Source organism: Macaca mulatta, chromosome 11 (genome assembly GCF_049350105.2).
Source record: "Macaca mulatta isolate MMU2019108-1 chromosome 11, T2T-MMU8v2.0, whole genome shotgun sequence".
NCBI lineage: Eukaryota > Metazoa > Chordata > Mammalia > Primates > Cercopithecidae > Macaca > Macaca mulatta.
This window is the reverse complement of record NC_133416.1, coordinates 58,377,823-58,399,107: the sequence shown is the minus strand read 5'-3', so window position 1 is coordinate 58,399,107 and position 21,285 is coordinate 58,377,823. Positions and strand designations below refer to the sequence as shown.

General features: G+C 48.8%; 1 protein-coding gene across 9 annotated transcripts in view; it reads left to right on the top strand.

Moving 5' to 3' along the window:
- POU6F1 (POU class 6 homeobox 1) overlaps window positions 1–10,511 on the top strand; it is a 32,469-nt gene extending 21,958 nt beyond the window's left edge. For 8 of the 9 annotated variants that reach the window (XM_077954291.1, XM_015151732.3, XM_077954288.1 and 5 more), the window contains 5 exons: window positions 133–261; window positions 885–1,088; window positions 5,010–5,151; window positions 5,693–5,861; window positions 6,863–10,511. In XM_077954291.1, the coding sequence (XP_077810417.1) occupies window positions 133–261; window positions 885–1,088; window positions 5,010–5,151; window positions 5,693–5,861; window positions 6,863–7,208 (990 nt within the window). In that variant the 3' untranslated portion in view covers window positions 7,209–10,511. The remainder of the gene's footprint in view (window positions 1–132; window positions 262–884; window positions 1,089–5,009; window positions 5,152–5,692; window positions 5,862–6,862) is intronic. The other variant, XM_015151735.3, reaches the window with a different exon arrangement.
- The last annotated feature ends 10,774 nt before the right edge of the window (window positions 10,512–21,285 follow it).

The window sequence follows — 21,285 nt, the reverse complement described above, 5'->3', positions numbered from 1 at the left end:
CATCCAGCTGGTAGACATGGGCCTGAAGCCCACCATCACATCTACCCACCCCAATGCCCTCTGTCCTCTTCCCTCTGCCCAGGGGTCTTCTCACCCCTCGGCTTCTGAGAAAGGCTCTTCCTCCACCCACAGATCAGTGCTGCTTCCCTTGGGGGACAGACCCAGATCCTGGGGTCCCTCACTACAGCTCCGGTCATTACCAGCGCCATTCCCAGCATGCCGGGGATCAGCAGTCAGATCCTCACCAATGCTCAGGGACAGGCAAGTGGCCAAAGGCAGGGCTGGAGGGTGGGGACTGCGGAGAGGCTGGCCAGGGGAAGGCAGCCAGGACTTGGGCGGTGGGTCATAGAAACTCGAACAGATGTCAAGCTGTTGTTCCTATCTCCTCGGTGGCGGCTTTCTGCCGATGCTGAAGCTGGTCGGGTGTACCCACCACCGTCCTGGAGGTGCTCACATTACATGGGGGTTTTCATTTATGGAGCACCCATGTTGTGGTCAGGCTTTATGATGGGTGCTTTCTCATACATCATCTCACTTTCTTTGGAGTACAAATCTATTAGGTGGAGATTTTTATTCCCATCTTACAGGATAGAAGGCTGAGGTTCAGAGCAATGAAAGCCACACAGCTAAAATGTGGCAGAACAAGGCAGGTCTCTCTGAATCCACATCCAGACCTATTCCTGCTCCACCACAGCTCTGAGGATGGAATAAAGGAAGTAGCCCTTAGAGTGTGAATCCTGCACTTTACTCATGCAGAAACTGAGGCCAGAGCAGCTTGAGGGATTTGTCCATTAGTCTCTTCCCCTGGCGGTGTGGGGATTTGGGTCTGGGGTGGAGCTGGATCCTACCCTCACACCTGGGGTCCCTGCCTTATTTCCTCCCAGGTTATTGGAACCCTTCCATGGGTAGTGAACTCAGCTAGTGTGGCAGCCCCAGCACCAGCCCAAAGCCTGCAGGTCCAGGCCGTGACCCCCCAACTGTTGTTGAACGCCCAGGGCCAGGTGATTGCGACCCTGGCCAGCAGCCCCCTGCCTCCACCTGTGGCTGTCCGGAAGCCAAGCACACCTGAGTCCCCTGCTAAGAGTGAGGTACAAGGGCTGGGGGTGGTGGGGCATGGCGCAGGCTCTGCCATCTGACACCGGCTGCTTCCCTCCAGACTGCCAGGCAGGACAGCATCTTCCGAAACTCCTAGGAGAGCAGGGCACCTCCTAAAGTGGGGGAGGTCCCACAGTAGAAAACCCACATGTATCCATCCAGGTTCAGCCCAGGGAAACAGCTTCACGAGACCCCCTACTCACACACACCCAAAATATGTATATGTGCCCTCAGAGGCCAGTGCTGTTCTAAGAAGGTCAGGGAGGTAGGTGATGGTCAAAGTAGACTGGGCCAGGATCGGCTTTAGGGTGAGCAATCTTCCTGAAAAGCCCTGGGAAGTCAGTTTTGTACTCGCTTCCTCTACCCCTCCATCCCTCCACCTCTCCACTCCCATTCTAGGAGTATTTTTTGAGTGCCTACTGTATTCCAAGTGCTGAAAACACAAAGATGAATAAGATGTCCTCCTAGCCTTAGGTAGCTTGGCATTGGAGACAAGTCAGTGGGACAAAACTATCACAGGGACACACAAATAAGGTGGTTTGGGGCCCCAGAGAACCAAGCTCTCGACAAACTTGGAGGTTAGGCAAGACTTCATAGATGAGGGACATTGGACTATCATAAAGGGGTGAAGCCGGCGTGGTGGTTCTCACCTGTAGTCCCAGCTACTCAGGAGGTTGAGGCAGAGGATCACTTGAGGCCAAGAGTTCAAGGCTGCAGTGTACAATGATCATGGCTGTGAATAGCCACTGCACTCCAGCCTGGACAACATAGCAAGACCCCATCTCTAAAAATAAAAAGGGATGAGTTGGATGTGAGAGTGTTCTACCTTCAGAGAACTGCAGCAAATATCACATGCTAGAGCAGCAGTTCTCAAGCCTGTGCATCAGAATCCCCTGGAGGCCTTGCTGGAATGAAGATTCCTGTGTCCCACCTCAGAGTTTCTTATTCAGTAGATCTGAAGTGGAGTCCAAGAGTTTGCATTCCTAAATTCCCAGGTGATAATAAGGCCAGTGGTTCACAAATGTAGCATGCACCTCCAAGTTTTGTAAATAACCTCTTAGCTTTATCTGTGAATAGAGATCATAAAGGTACCAACTTCAGAAGGTTATGAATGCTGAAGGATATATTATACATAGGCAATGAACACTGGCGCACAGAAAGCACTTGAAAAACAAACAGTACTTCTTCTTGTAATTACCAGTATCAGGTAAGGTACTAGGGAACTGCTGATGCTGAAGGGCTTTAGCAAGGAAATGGCTGACCGGATGTGCTTTTTTTTTTTTTTTTTTTTGAGACCAGGGTCTTGCTCTGTTGCCCAGGCTGGAGTGTAGTGATATGAGCTCGGCTCACTGCAACCTCTGCTGCTAGACTCAATCAATCCTCCCACCTCATCCTCCCCAGTAGCTGAGACTACAGGTGTGAACCATCACAGGTTAATTTTTGTATTTTTTGTAGAGACGGGGTTTTGCCACATCGCCCAGGCTGGTCTTGAACTCCTGGACTCAAGTGATCAGCCCACCTCAGCCTCCCAAAGTGCTGGGATTACAGGCATGTGACACTGTGCCCAGCTGAGAGATGCATTTTTTAAAAATCCCTGTTATAAGCTGGGCACAGTGGCTCATGCCTATAATCCCAGCACTTTGGTAGGCCGAGGCAGGTGGATCACCTGACGTCAGGAGTTCAAGACCAGCCTGGCCAACATGGTGAAACCTCGTCTCTACTAAAAATACAAAAATTAGCCAGGCATGGTGGCAGGCTCCTGTAATCCCAGCTACTTGGGAGGCCGAGGCAGGAGAATTGTTTGAACCTGGGAGGTGGAGGTTGTGATAAGCCGAGATCGTGCTACTGCACTCCAGTCTGGGTAACAGAGTGAGACTCCATCTCAAAAAAAAAAAAAAATCCCTGTTATTCATATGATGTCAAGAACTGGACTGTGGTGAGGCGGTTTAAACAGCTCTAGGGAGAGTCAAGGAGCTCTGAACTAAGGCAAAGGCCCTGGGGATAAAGAAGCAATGGACTTGAGACATACCAGGGGTAGAATCCAGGAAACAGGACCATCCTGGAGAAATCTGTACTTCCTAGAAAGCTTTTTTTAAAAAAAAAAACATACCAAATACTTTCATATATTTATAGTTTCTTCTGATTACAAATATGATATATGATTTTTACAAAAATTCTAATATTTTGTGTAATGTAAAAAGTAAAAATCCCTTCTAATTCCAACTTCAGAGACAACTTCTTTTGATAGCTCACTTTATATGCCTCAAGATTTTGTTTTTCTGGAAATTCACATGTATTTCTTAAAGGCATTATTCCATAAAAACTGATTTTCTTTTTTTTTAATTATTTTTTATTTTTCAAGACGGAGTCTCACTCTGTTGCCCAGGCTGAAGTGCAGTGGCATGATCTCTCGTCTTACTACAACCTCTGCCTCCTGGGTTCAAGCGATTGTCCTGCCTCAGCCTCCCCAGTAGCTGGGATTACAGGCATGCATCACCACACCTGCCTAATTTTTGTATCTTTAGTAGAGACGGAGTTTCACTGTATTGGCCAGGCTGGTCTTTAACTCCTGACCTCAAGTGATCCACCCACCTTGGCCTCCCAAAGTGCTGGGATTACAGGTGCATGCCACCATGCCTGGCTAATTTTTGTTTTTTTTTTTTTTTTTTTTTTTTTTTTTGAGACGGAGTCTCACGCTGTTGCCCAGGCTGGAGTGCAGTGGCGCGATCTCGGCTCACTGCAAGCTCCGCCTCCCGGGTTCCCGCCATTCTCCTGCCTCAGCCTCCTGAGTAGCTGGGACTACAGGCGCCCGCCACCGCGCCTGGCTAATTTTTTGTATTTTTAGTAGAGACGGGGTTTCACTGTGGTCTCGATCTCCTGACCTTGTGATCCGCCCGCCTCGGCCTCCCAAAGTGCTGGGATTACAGGCTTGAGCCACCGCGCCCGGCCTAATTTTTGTATTTTTAGTAAGAGACAGAGTTTCACCATGTTGGCCAGGCTGGTCTTGAACTCCCGACCTCAGGTGATCCACCCACCTTAGCCTCCCAAAGTGCTGGGATTAAGGCGTGAGCCACCACGCCTGGCCAAAACTGATTTTCACCTTACATTTTTCACCTAGGGCTATGACTCAGACATCAGAGTAGGTAGGAGGTATACCTTCTCCTTTTTAATGGCTGCACAGTCTCTCATGGTAGAGAGATACCAAAAGCCACCTACCAGTTTCCCTGTTCATGCACATTTGGGGCCTGAGAGGCTGTAAAATCAGGTTGAGACTATCTTTGAGAGCAGAGATTTGGAAGCAGCTATCCCAAGGATGAGCACTTGTTGGGGCTTTGGCCAAGTGTACTGAACCTTTCTGAGCCTCTCGCCTGCCTGTGTCACAGGTGGGTGTGAAGCTCCAGGTTGGTAGGGCAGGTTGCTGTGCTTATTTAGTATAATTCAGTCACTGTTGTTGGGTCGGTGTTAATAAGCAGCCTCTAGTCTTGCTTTTTTTTTGAGATGGAGTCTCACTGTGTCACCCAGGCTGGAGTGTAGTGGCACAGTCTTGGCTAATTGCAACCTCCGCCTCCCGGGTTCAAGCAATTCTCCGGCCTCAGCCTCCTCAGTAGCTGGGATTACAGGCACCCACCAACACACCCAGCTAATTTTAGTAGAGACAGGGTTTTGCCACATTGCCCATGCTGATCTCAAACTCCCAACCTCAAGTGATCCTCCCACCTTGGCTTCCCAAAGTGTTGGGTGGCATCAGCCACCATGCCCTGCCCAGTCTTGCTTTATGATAGGGCCCAGGCGGGAATGTCCTGCATGCGTGAGGATTTCATGTGTGTTTTTGCCCTGCCCCTGGTCCACCCAGGGATTTTAAGTCCCTGAGCCTGGCAGAGGGCAGCAAAGGCTTGTTGTCTGTCCTTACACAGGTGCAGCCCATCCAGCCCACACCAACCGCGCCCCAGCCTGCTGTGGTCATCGCCAGCCCAGCTCCAGCAGCCAAGCCATCTGCCTCTGCTCCTATCCCAATTACCTGCTCAGAGACCCCCACCGTCAGCCAGTTGGTGTCCAGTAAGTGGCTCCTGGAGGAGTAGTGTGGAGAAGGGGGGAGGCATTTATTTGGGCACCCAACCTCTTCAGATGCTACTTTCCTTGATAAACATCCTAGAGTCCAAAGGGGAATGGCAGAGGCCCAATATGAGGGGCTGGCTTTTACATTCCCATTCCTGTGGAGGTGGAGTTTGGGCATGATGACAGTGGAGGCTATTGAGCTGGCTGGCTGGCTGCTTTTCAGAGAGGCCGAGCCATGGCCTCTATTTGAGGAATGTGGGTAACCAAAAAGTGTGTTTGGGGCCAAGCCTAAGGCAAGTGGGGGAGGTTGAGCAGTTAGAGCCGGAAGAACTTGAAAATAGCTCCTTACCCCTGGACAGGTTAGTTTAGGCCCCTTTTCTTCAAGTCTTGCTTGTCTCGGGGACAAAGGTGATAAAGGTCTTGAAGGTGCGTGAGCCTTTTCCCAGGTGTCCTCACCTCTCACTACTGCGTGAGTAGTGAGAGATAAGCAGGGATGGTTCCCATGTTACACACTCATCCCTGCTCCCTCCCTCTGGCCTAGAGCCACATACTCCAACTCTGGATGAGGATGGGATCAACTTAGAAGAGATCCGGGAGTTTGCCAAGAACTTTAAGATCCGGCGGCTCTCCCTGGGCCTTACACAGACCCAGGTGGGTCAGGCTCTGACTGCAACGGAAGGTCCAGCCTACAGCCAGTCAGCCATCTGCCGGTGAGTAAGGCTGCCCTAGACAGGATCAGGGCCTGCTCAGCTGCCTGGTGCCACCGGGCACTCATGGGGACCTGGGCACTGGCCCCATTTCCATATGCCCCCTTGCTCCAGCCTGTTTTCAGATAAGGAAGACCGTCTTAAGGGTAGATGTGAACACCTGGGTAGTCAAAGACTGACCCTGTCCTTCTGAGGCCCTCTGAAGTTTATCCTCTAATCCTGGGCATTAATATGGGTCTTCTTTGAGGAACCCAAGACCCTAATGCACCGAGGAATTCTAGCAGGAAAGGAGTACAGCTTATAAAATTAGTCACCAAAGTGGGAACTTCCATTCTATCTTGGCCCTTAACTGTAACCTACCATGCCTCATCATGCTCCCGTCTCCCTTCTTACAAGGCATGACTATAAAGTAACATAGCTGAGTTTTGTGTAAGCAGCCTACAAACTGGTTTTGGTGCCAGGAGGGATAGAGTTTCAAACAAGAATAAGCGCATGACTCAGGGATGGCCGAAAGGTTTCATCTGCCTGCCAGCTCCATAGGTCAGGCTAGAGTGACCTTTAGAGTGCCTTCAGCATCCTGTGGATAATCCTGTCGCCACATCCAGCTCAGCCAGAAAGAGCAGCCTGACTTGTCAGTGATGCTGCTATGGGAGTGTGACTGGAGGCCTCCCAAGGTGACTCCTCAAAGAACTTCATTCATTTAGGGGAACGTTCTAGAATGGCGGTTCGTAAGGCAGTTGCACTATTATTATTCCACTACTGACTGAGCCGAGGCCATGGGAATGGTCTCCCTGTTAGGACCGGGCACATCAGAGGGTCTGAGGAGTCTGGACTTGGCCAAGCTAGAGGGCTCGTGGTGGAGGCGGTGAGGGGAGCACTGGGTACATTCTCACCAGCCCCTAGAGGAGCGGCCCCTTGAGGATGGAGCCTGCACCTAGGTGCAGGGTGTGCCAAAGAGACCAAGATGCTCTCACTCCCTCTTCCTGGGTATGGGTTGCCCACAGGTTCGAGAAGCTGGACATCACACCCAAGAGTGCCCAGAAGCTGAAGCCGGTGCTGGAAAAGTGGCTGAACGAAGCTGAGCTGCGGAACCAGGAAGGCCAGCAGAACCTGATGGAGTTTGTGGGAGGCGAGCCCTCCAAGAAACGCAAACGCCGCACCTCCTTCACCCCCCAGGCCATAGAGGCTCTCAATGCCTATTTTGAGAAGAACCCACTGCCCACAGGCCAGGAGATCACTGAAATTGCTAAAGAGCTCAACTATGACCGGGAGGTCGTGCGGGTCTGGTTCTGCAATCGGCGCCAGACGCTCAAGAACACCAGCAAGCTGAATGTCTTTCAGATCCCTTAGGGCTCAGCCCCTGGCCCTGTGTTCTAGCACTTTGTCCGTTTCCCTTGGCACCCGGCTGCAGCCACTGCCATGACAGCACCTGTCATTTTGCCACGTGCAGCTGTGCTCACCCCAGGTCATGAGACTCCACCGTGTGCATGTGCATCAATGTCCCTCTTCTCCCACACATCTCACAACAAGGGGAGGCCAGAGGGGGTCACACGAGAGCTCCAGGCTCTGGGCTGGTCGCTCTGAAGAAGAAGATTTGTGATGTCACTTAGAGAAGCACCTTGCCAGCATGGTTTCTGAAGGGTGAATTCTGGCGGGGAACCAGAAACTCCGTCTTTGGGGCAGGGCTGTAGCAGCTCCTAAGGACCACTGGCCATTAGCACTTGCTTTTGATGGTGTTCTCTTTCCACCTTCTCTTCTCCTTTGCTCCTCTGTGTTAGTGTGGCAGGTATGACAACTCATCCAGTGGAACCACAGCCTCACACTGCCCTTCCGCCCCCACACTTTGCCTGCAGGCGCGCCGAAAGGACCCAGGAGATAAGATTCAAAAAAGTGTGATGTGCTGCTCAGAAGGTCAGACTCAAATGTCTGCCCTGACCTCCAGGTCAGAAGGTTCTCAAACCCCTGGGGCTGGAACATGGGATCTCCTCTCCCACCTCTTCCTGGTTCCTTTGTGGGGAAAATTGCACTAAAACAGAACCTTTTCTTAATCCACGTTGGAAGGAAGCAACAGTGAACTCTACCTGTCGTGGAGTTGTCCTGGGTCTGCAGAAGATTGGGAATTTAGAAAATAAGGCTGTTCTTTCAGATTTTAATCTAATCTCTGTCAATGGCCATCCCTCCCACAAAAAAATGTGGGTTACGAAAACGTGCAGACTGGAAAATCCCACTGCCCAAACAAACGGGCAACTCTGGAGAAAAACAAGGAAAGGAATGCTGACTTTCTCTTTCTTTCTCTTGTCCTCACACCCATTCCCAGCCCAAAACTAGGGTTTTCTTAAAAGGAGCAAATTAAACAATAAACCAGACAGCAAGGCCCTGGGGGAAAGGACAACATCTTGAAATAAATGATGGAGCCTGGGAAGGTCTCTTGTGGAAGCTGACTTAACTCTAATTTTCTTTGTAACTTCAAGCCTTGGATACCGGAGGAGGAATCTCATTTTGTCGAGTCTCAGACCATGTCTATGTGTAAGCAATCCCCCCAGTGTCCTCCGAGCCAAGAACACCCTCAGATCAGGTTGGGTTTTGCCTCTAGACAGGGTAGCTGTGGTACCTTGGGGGTTAGCTCTCATCCAAGCTGTTAAGTAAGTTTCCAGCCTCACTGTGGCTGGAAAGCCCCTAAAATTCAGTATGTAACTCCAGGAAGTCAGGAGAGAACAGAGATTTGCCTAGATGACCACAGGCTTGTGGTGTAGACAGTCCCTAAAGGGCCTCAAGTCACGGTGGTCAAGCACCCCTCTCTTCAGTACTCGTATCCTTACAGAGGCTGGTCTCCAACAGCTGCCTCCATTGGACCTCCCATGATCCACCCTGAGGGAGTGACCATCAGGTGGAGACACATCACCACCTCTGTCAGTCACTGGTGCAGAGCCACCTCCTAGCCTAGCTGCTTCTGGTATGCTGTTTCCTTTCCCACTTCCTGTTGGTCCCTCCCAGGCCCTGCAATGCCAGCGTGGCCACCCTCTTGGTAGCCTGGCCAGTGAGAGGAGGACAGTTGTGTGCTGAATTAGCACACGCATGTGCAGCATGCGTGCGTGCACACACACACGCACACACACACGCCCTGCTGCATTTGGACAAACCATGCCTGCCAGATTGTAGCAGAGGTGAGGAAGCAGGTGGGCAGCTTGCCTGACCCAGCTTTCCAGAAGAGCGTGTCTCCAACAGAGAGGCTCCACACTCTAGTTCAGGGTTATTGACCTGCCTCAGTAAGATGACAGACTCATTTGGGAGGGGTGTTGCAAACAAGTTTTCCGTGAGAATAGTTAAGTTCCAGAGCTTGTAAAGGATTCAGTGACTTACACTTAGTAAATTAGGCCAGGTACGGTGGCTCACGCCTGTAATTCCAACACTTTGGGAGGCTGAGGTGGGCAGATCATTTGAGGTCAGGAGTTTGAGACCAGCCTGACCAACATGGTGAAACCCTGTCTCTACTAAAAATACAAAAATTAGTCAGGTGTAGTGGCACACACCTGTAATCCCAGCTACTTGGGAGGCTGAAGCAGGAGATTGCTTGAACCCGGGAGGTTGCAATGAGCTGAGATCACGTTGCTTCACTCCAGCCTGGGTGACAGAGCAAGACTCTGTCTCAAACAAACAAAGAAACCTATAGCGATGCAGGTTTTCATGCTCAGATGCTTGCATTCAGGTATGCTTTCTTTTTTGAGAGAGACAAATGGGTCACAGCTGGCACCCTGGGAATAGCACATAATCCAGGGTGTGTCTGTGGTGGTGGACGTGCAGGAGGGCACCATCTGTCCTGTGTCATGATGGGAAAACAATCATGAACCACTGGTCTAAATTAGGCCTGGCCATGCTTTCTCAGCCCCTCCCTCATTTAAATCTGTCTTCCCAAGGCTGAGCTAGAACTAAACCATTTCTCCTCTGCTGGTCATTCGGAGGAACAATACCAGGGGTGAGAGGTTTGTAGGCTGAATTCTCCAGGCATGGGGATGCAGGGTGTCCCTGAAGTGTGCCCAAAGCAGAGCTCGCTGGCCTATGATCTCTGCCCTTGCTCCCGCAGTGTAAGACCCCCAGGAAGCAACTGGGGCCTGAACCTCTCACCTAGGAGGTGGGTTTATTTTATTTCTTGTTAGCATCAGGCTCTGAAAGGAGACGGTGTACATTTCGTTTTGAAAACATCTTCTGGACTGAAGCCAGAGTTTAGTGTCGTCTTTACTATGGAAAGAGAGGAGAATGGACAGAAATGGTTTAACGGTGTGGGGTTTTGTTTGTTTTGTTTTAAATGGAAGAAAGACCAAAACTTTCCTGGTGAATCAGCTAGGGCCTTTGACCCTGCACTAACCATGGCATTTTATCCAGGTAAAGTCCAGGGAAAGAACTCAGCCAAATGGACTAAGGAACACACGAGTTTGGAATTCGAGACCCTGACATTTTTGTGTTCTTGGAAATCCAGTTACCTTCCCATGCCCAGATTTCCTTCCTGCCTCATGGACCAGGCTCTAACACTGAGGTCCTCACTGTTCCCAACACAGGCAAAGCTTCCTGAGGGCTGGAGCGGGGAAGGGGAGAGGAGAATGGGGAAGAAGCATTTGATGTAGTTGTGTGGAATAAACAGTATTTTTTTCTTTTGTACTGGTCTGTTTGTTTCCTGTTCACTCCTCGGGATAGAGAGATTAGTGAACCAGTGTTAGAGGACAGGGAAATGACAGCCTTTGCTGTCAGCTTGCAGCCTGGAAAATCCCATTGCAAGAAAGCAGGGGTCAGTACTCCGGATTCCCACTTCAGAAGTCCCTGCTCGGATCCTCCTGCCACCACGACCCTCCCTATAGGGCACAGGGCCTCCTTTTAGACCACACTTCTTATACCTAGGGCCCCAGAATTCTCTGCCAAGCCCACTTCCTGGACCCTCCTCTCTGGGTTCCGGGAGCTGTGCTGTTGGTGTGCATACTTGTAGGTCTAAGAGGTGGCTGCCTTAGTCTGCTCTGGTTGCTACAACAAAGTACCTTAGACTCAGTGGCTTACAGACAAGAGAAATTTATTGCTCACACTTTTGGAGACTGGAAAGTCCAAGATCAAGGTCAAGATCAAGGTCGATGTCTGATGAGAGCCCTCTTCCTCATAGACAGGTGTCTTTTCACTGTACCCTCACAAGGTGGAAGGGCAAGAAAGCTCCCTTGGCCTCTTTTATAAGGGAGCTAATCCCTCTATTCTTACTTGACTTATTGCACCCCAAAAGGCCCCACCTTAATACAGTCAGCCCTCCATATCCCTGGGGTCTGCGTCCTCAGATACAACCTCAGATGGAAAATACCATATTCCAAAACAACAACAGGCTGGGCACGGTGGCTCATGCCTGTAATCCCAGCATTCTGGGAGGCCAAGGTGGGCAGATTGCCTGAGCTCAGGAGTTCGCAACCAGCTTGGGCAACAGGGTGAAACCCTGTCTCTACTAAAAATACAAAAATTAATCAGGTGTGGTGGTACATGCCTGTAATCCCAGCTATTTGGGAGGCTGGAGGCACAAGAATTGCTTGAACCCAGGAGATGGAGGTTGCAGTGAGCCAAGATCATACCACTGCACTCCAGCCTGGGTAACAGAGCAAGACTCTGCCTCCAAACAAACAACCCAACCCCCGCAATACAACAATAAAAAACAATACAAACAAAGAATGTCAATACAGCATAACAACTATTTACATAGCGTTTACATTATATTAGTAGGTATTATAAGTAACCTAGAGATAATCTTATGCAAGAGGATGTGCACAGAAGGTTATGTGCAAATACTACACTGTTTTTGGTGGGTTTTGTTTTGTTTTTTGAGACAGAGAACAAAAAACAAAGGCCCAGGCTGGAGTGCAGTGGTGCAATCACAGCTCACTCGATTTCCCTGGCTCAAGTGATCCTCCCACCTCAGCCTCCTGAATGGCTGGGACTACAGGCATGTGCCACCACACCTGGCTAATTTTTTTATTTTTATTTTTAGAGATGGGGTCTCACTATGTTGCCCAGGCTGGAGTATACCATTTTATATGAGAGACTTGAGCACCTGTGGATTTCAGTATCCTCAGGCATCCTGAAACCAATCCCCGACAGATATGGAAGGACAACTATACTATCACATTGGGGATTAAGTTTCAATATAGGAATTTTTGGGAAACACAAACATTCAGCCCAGCCGTGGCCAAAGGGCAGCTGTTTGCCAGACAGTAGGGTGACAGAGCTTGGATGTGTAGACTAGGGTGTCTACACATGTACGTCGGGTTCTTTGCAGTGCAAGATGGGGAGAGGGAAGAGAAGGCAGCCAATGGGCTGAGGGCCAGAACTGGGGCACATTCTAGCATGGGACTTCCAGGAGTTCTAAATCCAAACCTGGTCTCCCAAGTCACTGTAAAGGTATACTTATCAGGATAGGAAGCCAGAACATTAATAGTTAGTTTGACTTATACTTTATAAAAAGGTGACTATATGGTAAGCAAGACTTTGTATTATTCCCCAGGACTGTCACCTGAGCTTAGAACTGAGAGCACACCTGTCGTTAGAGTCTCTCTTGGCTTGTCTACCTCCTAGGAGCAGGGTTCATGACATCTCCGTCTCAGTTCCCTCTCCCCTGACACTTAGCTGGTATTGATGAGGTCTGGGCTACCTAATCTAAACTGGTGAGAGCAGCCAGGCGCGGTGGCTCACGCCTGTAAGCCCAGCACTTTGGGAGGCCAAGGCGGGCAGTTCACCTGAGGTCAGGAGTTTGAGACCAGCCTGGCCAACATGGTGAAACCCCATCTCTACTAAAAATACAAAAATTGACCAGGCGTGGGGGCACATGCCTGTAATCCCAGCTACTTGGGTAGCTGAGGCATGAGAAGCGATTGAGCCTGAGAGGCAGAGGCTATAGCGAGCCGAGATTGAGCCACTGCACTCCAGCCTGGATGACAGAGTCTCTGTCTCAAAAACAAATAAATAAAAATAAAAACAAATAAGTAAAAATAAAATAAACTGGTGAGAGCAAGCAAGACATCACCTTTGATTCTACCAAACCAACATTCCTGAGCCGGGCACTGTGCTGGATTCTGGACCATGCCCCACCTCTCCACCCCTACCCAGGGAGATAATGAATGTCTAAGCCTCTGATGCAAAGCTTAGGGATCAGAGGAGCTTTACAGTACTCTGAAATAACAGGGCAAAAATTCAGACAGAAGCCAGCACTTACCTTTTGCATAGATCTTACATAGATATTACATATATCTTATGTAGATATTAGCTATTCACACTGGGCTGTGACTCCTCATTACACAGGCTAGGGGCATAGAGTAGGTGCTTGATAAGTGGCAGATGATTGACTGAATGCATTTCATACACTCTCCTTCATGGAAATAATGACAGCTGAGTCCCTGATTTCAGGTTCCTGGGAGAAAGCAGGACTATGAGATTCAGCTTAGCTATGCTGGGTTTGGTGTGTGAAATGTGAGAGTGAATAGAATCTGGGCAGCAGCTGGCTGTGACCTGAGAGAGACAGCTCCCAGCAGCTCCCACCAGGAAAGTCAGTTGGAGCTGATAGCTCTGGCTCAGACCAGTTGAGGGTGGCTCTTGGCCGTTGGCCCAGGAAGGCTTTAGAGGATGAAGGGACTGCAGTCTTTATTCCCAGGCCTGGGAAGTCTATTGTGTTGTGGATGACTCTGACAGGAGAACTGATGTTTTATGGATATGGGCTGGTTTCTGGACTAGAGAAGAGAGGAGAAGAGCCTGAGGTGGAACGGTGGGGCTGTGAAAACTTCTGATTTCCTTTCCTTTCAACTGCAGGGTCCTTCAGAGAAGCCACACTAGGCCTCACAGGTTGGTGGCAGGAAGAGGTGAAGAGTTAAAGCCAGATGGTCAGTCCCCAAAAAAGCCTGCCTGGGAAATGGTTTCCTCCTGTACCTGGAAGAAAATGTTCACTGATTAACCGGGGAACCCAATGACATTGACTGACTTGAGTACTTGAGTGAAAAGGGAAGGCTAGGGGATGAATGGGTACTGACCCAGGGAATGCAAACCCTCAAGCCTCTGAGAGAACTGATTTGTCTTAAGAGATAGGCAAGACAGCTGCTAGGGTGCCCTCCTTGCCAATAACAATAATAGCTAACCTTTACTGATCACTAGTCAAAATGCAGGGTTCATGACATCTCCCTCTCAGGTCCCTCTCCCCTGACACTCTGCTGGTATTGATGAGGTCTGGGCTACCTAATCTAAACTGGTGAGAGCAGTTTAGACTTGTAAGCACTTAACATGCACCATCTCAGTTAATTCTCACAATAATTCTATAAAGTAAGAAATATTATATCCACTTTGCAGACAGGGAATTGAGGTACATGGAGCATGAGGAATATACTCAGGGCTGCTTTGTGAACAGCAAAACTAGGATTTGAACCCAGGTAGGCTGTCTGTAAAGCTTTTGTGCTTAACTTTACCCCATACAGGCTCTGAGAGGTGGGTGGGACCTTGAGGTTGCTGTGTGTTTGTATGTTCTGATTTTTTTTTTTGAGACAGAGTCTCACACTGTCACTCAGGCTGGAGTGCAGTGGTGCAATCTTGGCTCACTATAACCTCTGCCTCCCAGGTTCAAATGATTCTCCTGCCTCAACCTCCCAAGTAGCTGGGATTACAGGTGCCTGCCACCACACCCAGCTAATTTTTTGTATTTTTAGTAGAGATGGGGTTTCGCTATGTTGGCCAGGCTGGTCTCAAATTCCTGACCTCGAGATCTGTCTGCCTCGGCCTCCCAAAGTGCTGGCAATACAGGCATGAACCACTGCACCCAGACTGAGCTTTTAGGTAGAGTTTCCACATGTTTCCACCTACCAGGGTAGACCCTGCTATGTCCCATCTTGATGGTATCCAGTTTTAGGATCCAATCTTGAGAAGTGAACCCTCCATGATGAGCCTTAACTTCAACAATCCAGAACACTGAATTTGGAGCTCCGTGCCACAGGTACTCTGATTTATTGTGTGTCATAGAAGGCAGATTTTTATTGCGGGATGAATTTATGGGTACAAAAATTTGATCTTTTGATAGGTGTTGCTGGATTTCTTTCTTCTCCTTTGAAAAGGAGTTTGGCTCTTGTTGCCCAGGCTGCAGTGCAATGGCAGTCTTGGCTCATTGCAACCTCCACCTCCCAGGTTCAAGAGATTCTCCTCTCTCAGCCTCCCAAGTAGCTGGGATTACAGATGCATGCCACCAGGCCCAGCTAATTTTTGTATTTTTAGTAGAGATGTGGTTTCACCATGTTGACCTGGCTGGTCTCGAACTCTTGACCTCAGGTGATCCACCTGCCTCTGCCTCCCAAAGTGCTGGGATTACAGGCGTGAAACACCTTGCCCAGCCCAGTGTTGCTGGATTTCTAAGGGAACATCTAGTGGTCTTTTCTTGGAGGCAGAGCCTTCTTGGCTGCTCCTGGAATCTCTCCCATCCTGGCACTCCAATTTCACTCTTAGTTATGTTGGGGAGGGGAGAGTATGGGAAAAGTCCACTTTCCCAGTCGCAGAATTCTAGGGGTAAACAGTGTGTAAAGACTTCTTTCCCAAGGGGGAACTGGGGTCAACAGCATAATTCTCCAGGCTGACCTGCACTCCATTTGGGAGGGGCTGAGGCTTAGGAGTCTCCTCTCATTTCACCTCAGTGGGTTTTAGAATTAATAAGTGGCAAGGAGGACCTTTGTGAAGTGTTTATTTTGGTTCAGATATTAAACTTATTCTCAAACACTTCCAAAAAGTACATGTCTGTCTTTTCCTAAATATTTTCCAGGGCATAGGGCTCCCTGATATTCCTGGATGTGGCACAGTCATCTCTTCCAAACATCTAATATGATTACTCCTTGTTTTTCTAAAAGTCCATTCCCTTTGAACTATTCTTCTGTGGATGAGAAAACATGCTTCATCCAATATTCCTTCGTGGGCACAATGTTCTAAAAATTCAATATTCTCACCTCCACAAGTTTCAAAATTCATCTCTGAAAGGAAGAATAGGTAAGAAGCAGATATATATATATATATATATACACATATATATATATATATATTTTTTTTTTTTGAGATGGAGTCTCACTCTGTCGCCTAGGCTGGGGTGCAATGGCGTGATCTCGGCCCACTTCAACCTCCGCCTCCCGGGTTCAAGGGATTCTCCTGCCTTAGCCTACCGAGTAGCTGGGATTACAGGCACCTGCCACCATGCCTGGCTAAGTTTTGTAGTTTTAGTAGAGATGGGGTTTCACCATGTTGGCCATGCTGGTCTTGAACTCCTGACCTCAGGTGATCCACCCACCTCGGCCTCCCAAAATGCTGGGATTACAGGCGTTAGCCACTGCGCCTGGTGAAGCAGATCTTTTTAAAGTTTATTTATTTATTTATTATTCTTATTTTTTTGAGATGGAGTTTCGCTCTTGTCGCCCAGGCTGTAGTGCAATGGCACAATCTTGGCTCACTGCAGCCTCCGCCTCCTGGGGTCAAGCGATTCTCCTGCCTCAGCCTCCCAAGTAGCTGGGATTACAGGCATGAGCCACCACGCCCGGCTAATTTTTCTATTTTAAGTAGAGACAGGGTTTCACCATGTTGGCCAGGCTGGTCTCGAACTCCTGACCTCAAGTGATCCACCCACCTTGGCCTCCCAGAGTGCTTACAGTTGTGAGCCACCACACCTGGCTATTTATTTATTTATTTTTGAGATGGAGCCTCACTCTATGGCCCAGGCTGGAGTGCAGTGGCGTAATCTCCGTTCACTGAAACCTCCACCTCCCAGGTTCAAGCAGTTCTCCTGCCTCAGCCTCCCAAGTAGCTGGGACTACAGGCGCCCACCACCACACCCGACTAATTTTTGTATTTTTAGTAGAGATGGGGTTTTGCCATTTTGGCCAGGCCAGTCTCAAACTCCTGACGTCAGGTGATCCACCCACTTCGGTCTCCCAAAGTGCTGGGATTACAGGCATGAGCCATTGTGCCTGGCCCTTTTTAAAGTTATAACCACTCACAGAGAGAGTGTAGCATGAAGGTTAGATGCCTAGACTGTGGGGTTACCACTCTCATGCTGGGTGACCATGGACAAGCCATTTAATTTTTCTAAGCCTCAGTTTCCTTATTTATGAAACTAATCGAATACGGATACCTTTCTTATAGGGGTGAGTGAAGATGAAATGAGATAATAAACCTAATGCACCTAGGCAGGCCCTGGCACTTAGGAAGAGCTCAGTAAATATGAGCCTATCATTATTATTAGTTTTTATTTATTTATTTATTTATTTTTTGAAACAGGGTCTTGCTCTATTGCTCCGGCTGGAGTGCAGTGATGTGATTTTGACTCACTGCATCCTCTACCTTCTAGGCTCAATGGATCCTCTTGCCTCAGCCTCCCCAGTAACTGGGACTACGGGGGCACACCACCACAGTCAGCTAATTTTTTTTTTTTTTTTTTTTTTTTTTTTTTTTTTTTGAGACGGAGTCTTGCTCTGTCACCCAGGCTGGAGTGCAGTGGCCGGATCTCAGCTCACTGCAAGCTCCGCCTCCCGGGTTTACGCCGTTCTCCTGCCTCAGCCTCCCGAGTAGCTGGGACTACAGGCGCCCGCCACCTCGCCCGGCTAGTTTTTTTGTATTTTTTAGTAGAGACGGGGTTTCACCGTGTTAGCCGGGATCGTCTCTCGATCTCCTGGCCTCGTGATCCGCCCGTCTCGGCCTCCCAAAGTGCTGGGATTACAGGCTTGAGCCACCGCGCCCGGCCAATTTTTTTTTTTTTTTTTTTTTTTTTTTTGAGATGGAGTCTTGCTCTGTAGCCCAGGCTGGAGTGCAGTGGCCGGATCTCAGCTCACTGCAAGCTCCGCCTCCCGGGTTCACGCCATTCTCCGGCCTCAGCCTCCCGAGTAGCTGGGACTACAAGCGCCCGCCACCTCGCCCGGCTAGTTTTTTGTGTTTCTTAGTAGAGACGGGGTTTCACCGTGTTATCCAGGATGGTCTCGATCTCCTGACCTCGTGATCCACCCGTCTCGGCCTCCCAAAGTGCTGGGATTACAGGCTTGAGCCACCGCGCCCGGCCGTGTCAGCTAATTTTTTTGTAGAGATGGGGTTTGCCATGTTGCCCAGGTTGGTCTTGAACTCCTCAGCTCAAGCAATCCACCTGCCTCAGCCTCCCAGAGTGGTGGGAGTAGAGGCGTGAGCCACCACACCCAGCCATATTAGCTATTATTTTTTGCTCTGTATGTGTGCAGTTTCCATCGGCAGGGACGCATCACTATAGGCAAATCCCAGCTAAGCGAATCAGGAACCAGCTACTAATTTATATATATTTGCTACTTATTCAAGAGTACAATTTTTTGGTAATTTATGAAGCATAATGATGAAACAATCACTCATGCTCCCACTACTCCACTTATGTAAACTATTAAGAATGGTTGAAGCTATCTTCTTTCTTTTTTCCTTTTCTTTTTCTCTCTTTTTTTTGAGATGGAGTTTTGCTCTTGGTGCCCAGGCAGAAGTGCGATGGCGTGATCTCGGCTCACTGCAACTTCTGTCTCGGATTCTCCTGCCTCAGCCTCCCGAGTAGCTGAGATTACAGCTATGCACCACCATACCTGGCTACTTTTGTATTTTTAATAGAGACGGGGTTTCTCCATGTTGGTCAGGCTAGTCTCAGACTCCCGACCTCAGGTGATCTGCCCTCCTCAGGTGCTGGGATTATAGGCGTGAGTCACCACGCCCAACCTGAAGCTATTTTCTTTTCTTTTCTTTTTTTTTTTTTTTTTTTAATCTTTGTTACAGAGTCTCACTGGTCGTCCAGGCTGGAGTGTAGTGGCCTGATCTCGGCTCACTGTGATCTCTGCCTCCCAGGTTCAAGAGATTCTCCTGCCTCAGCCTCCTGAGTAGCTGGAATTACAGGTGTGCACCACCATGCCCAGCTAAGTTTTGTATTTTTAGTAGAGACTGGGTTTCTCCATGTTGGTCAGGCTGGTCTCGAACTCCTGACCTCATGCGATCTGCCCACCTCAGCCTCTCAAAGTGCTGGGATTACAGGTATGAGCCACCGTGCCCGGCCACGCTGAAGCTATTTTCTAGTTCCTTCCCTCACCTATTCCCCTGCCTCTCCTTAGATGAGGCCATCACTAGAATTGTATTTATTTCATTCCTTTTGAAAGGACTATATGTAAAGTTGACCCTTAAACAATGTGAGGGTGATCCCCACATGGTTGAAGATTCAAGTGTAACTTCTGATTCACCTAAAACTTAATTACTAACAGCCTACTGTTGAGCCGAAACCTTACTGATAACACAGTCAATGGACATATATTTTATATTTTATGTATTATATATTGTATTCTTATAATAAAGTAAGCTAGAGAAAAGAAAATATTTTAAAAATCACAAGGAAGAGAAAATATATTTACTATTCATTAAATGGAAATGGATCATCATAAAGGTCGTTCCTCCTCATCTTCACATTGAGTAAGCTGAGGACGAGGAGGAAGAGGAGGGGTTGGTCTTGATGGCTCAGAAGTGTCAGAGGTGGGCCGGGCGCGGTGGCTCAAGCCTGTAATCCCAGCACTTTGGGAGGCCGAGACGGGCGGATCACGAGGTCAGGAGATCGAGACCATCCTGGCTAACACGGTGAAACCCCGTCTCTACTAAAAAATACAAAAAACTAGCCGGGCGAAGTGGCGGGCGCCTGTAGTCCCAGCTACTTGGGAGGCTGAGGCAGGAGAATGGCGTAAACCCGGGAGGCGGAGCTTGCAGTGAGCTGAGATCCGGCCACTGCACTCCAGCCTGGGCGACAGAGCATGACTCCGTCTCAAAAAAAAAAAAAAAAAAAAAAAAAAAAGTGTCAGAGGTGGAAGACAATCCATGAATATTAGAAGACACCAAGAAACAACAAAAAAGGAAAAATTAAAAAAAAAAAAAAGAAAACTCACAAATAAGTAGACCCGTGCAGTTCAAACCTGTGTTGTTGAAAGGTCAACTATATACTTTCCTAAATGATAATTGCTTAATTTTGCTGACTTTTGAGCTTTATAAGGTGATATTACACAGTATGAGGACTTCTGCATTTCCCCCTCAATTCTAGGATTGATTTATTCATGCAGTTTAGTATAGCTTTATTCATTTTCACTGCTCAATAATATTATATTCCAGTCCAATGTATCTGTTCTTTCGCTGGTGGAGAATTGTTGTATTCCATTTTGTTACCATAAATAGTGCTGCCATGAACATTCTCATACAAGTCTCCTGGTATGTATGTAGAAGAGTTTCTCTAGGGTATATATGTAGAAAGGAGTTGCTGTGCCGGGCGCGGTGGCTCAAGCCTGTAATCCCAGCACTTTGGGAGGCCGAGACGGGCGGATCACAAGGTCAGGAGCTCGAGACCATCCTGGCTAACATGGTGAAACCCCGTCTCTACTAAAAAATACAGAAAACTAGCCGGGTGAGGTGGCGGGCGCCTGTAGTCCCAGCTACTCGGGAGGCTGAGGCAGGAGAATGGCGTGAACCCGGGAGGCGGAGCTTGCAGTGAGCTGAGATCCGGCCACTGCACTGCAGCCTCGGCGACAGAGCGAGACTCCGTCTCAAAAAAAAAAAAAAAAAAAAAAAAGAAAGGAGTTGCTGAGTCACAAAATAATTTTCAGGACAATTTTTAAAGAGTTCAGGCCAGGCGCGGTGGCTCAAGCCTGTAATCCCAGCACTTTGGGAGGCCGAGACGGGTGGATCACGAGGTCAGGAGATCGAGACCATCCTGGCGAACACGGTGAAATCCCGTCTCTACTAAAAATACAAAAAACTAGCCGGGCGAGGTGGCTGGCGCCTGTAGTCCCAGCTACTCGGGAGGCTGAGGCAGGAGAATGGCGTAAACCCGGGAGGTGGAGCCCGCAGTGAGCTGAGATCCAGCCACTGCACTCCAGCCTGGGTGACAGAGCGAGACTCTGTCTCAAAAAAAAAAAAAAAAAAAGAGTTCTGCTTGATCCTGACCACTCTGCCCTGAGTCTCAGTTTCCTCATATTGAAAAACAAACCAAAAACTTCTGTGAAGATTAAATGATATGATGTATTTGATTTATTTATTTTTAATAGAGACAGTGTCTTGCTCTGTTGTCCAGGCTGGGTGCAACAGCCCAATCATGGCTCACTGTAGCCTCGAATGCCTGGGCTCAAACCATCCTCCCACCTCAGCCTCCTGAGTAGCTGGGTCTACAGGTGCACACCACCATGCCTAATTTTAAAATTTCTTGTAGAGAAGGGGTCTCACTCTATTGCCCAGGCTGATCTTGAACTCCTGGGCTCAAGTGATCCTCCTGCCTCAGCCTCCCAAAGTGCTGGGATTACAGGTATGAGCCATGGTGCCAGGCCAAGACAATGTATTTTAAAGTGCTTCTGAGGCCAGACACGGTGGTTCATACCTGTAATCTCAG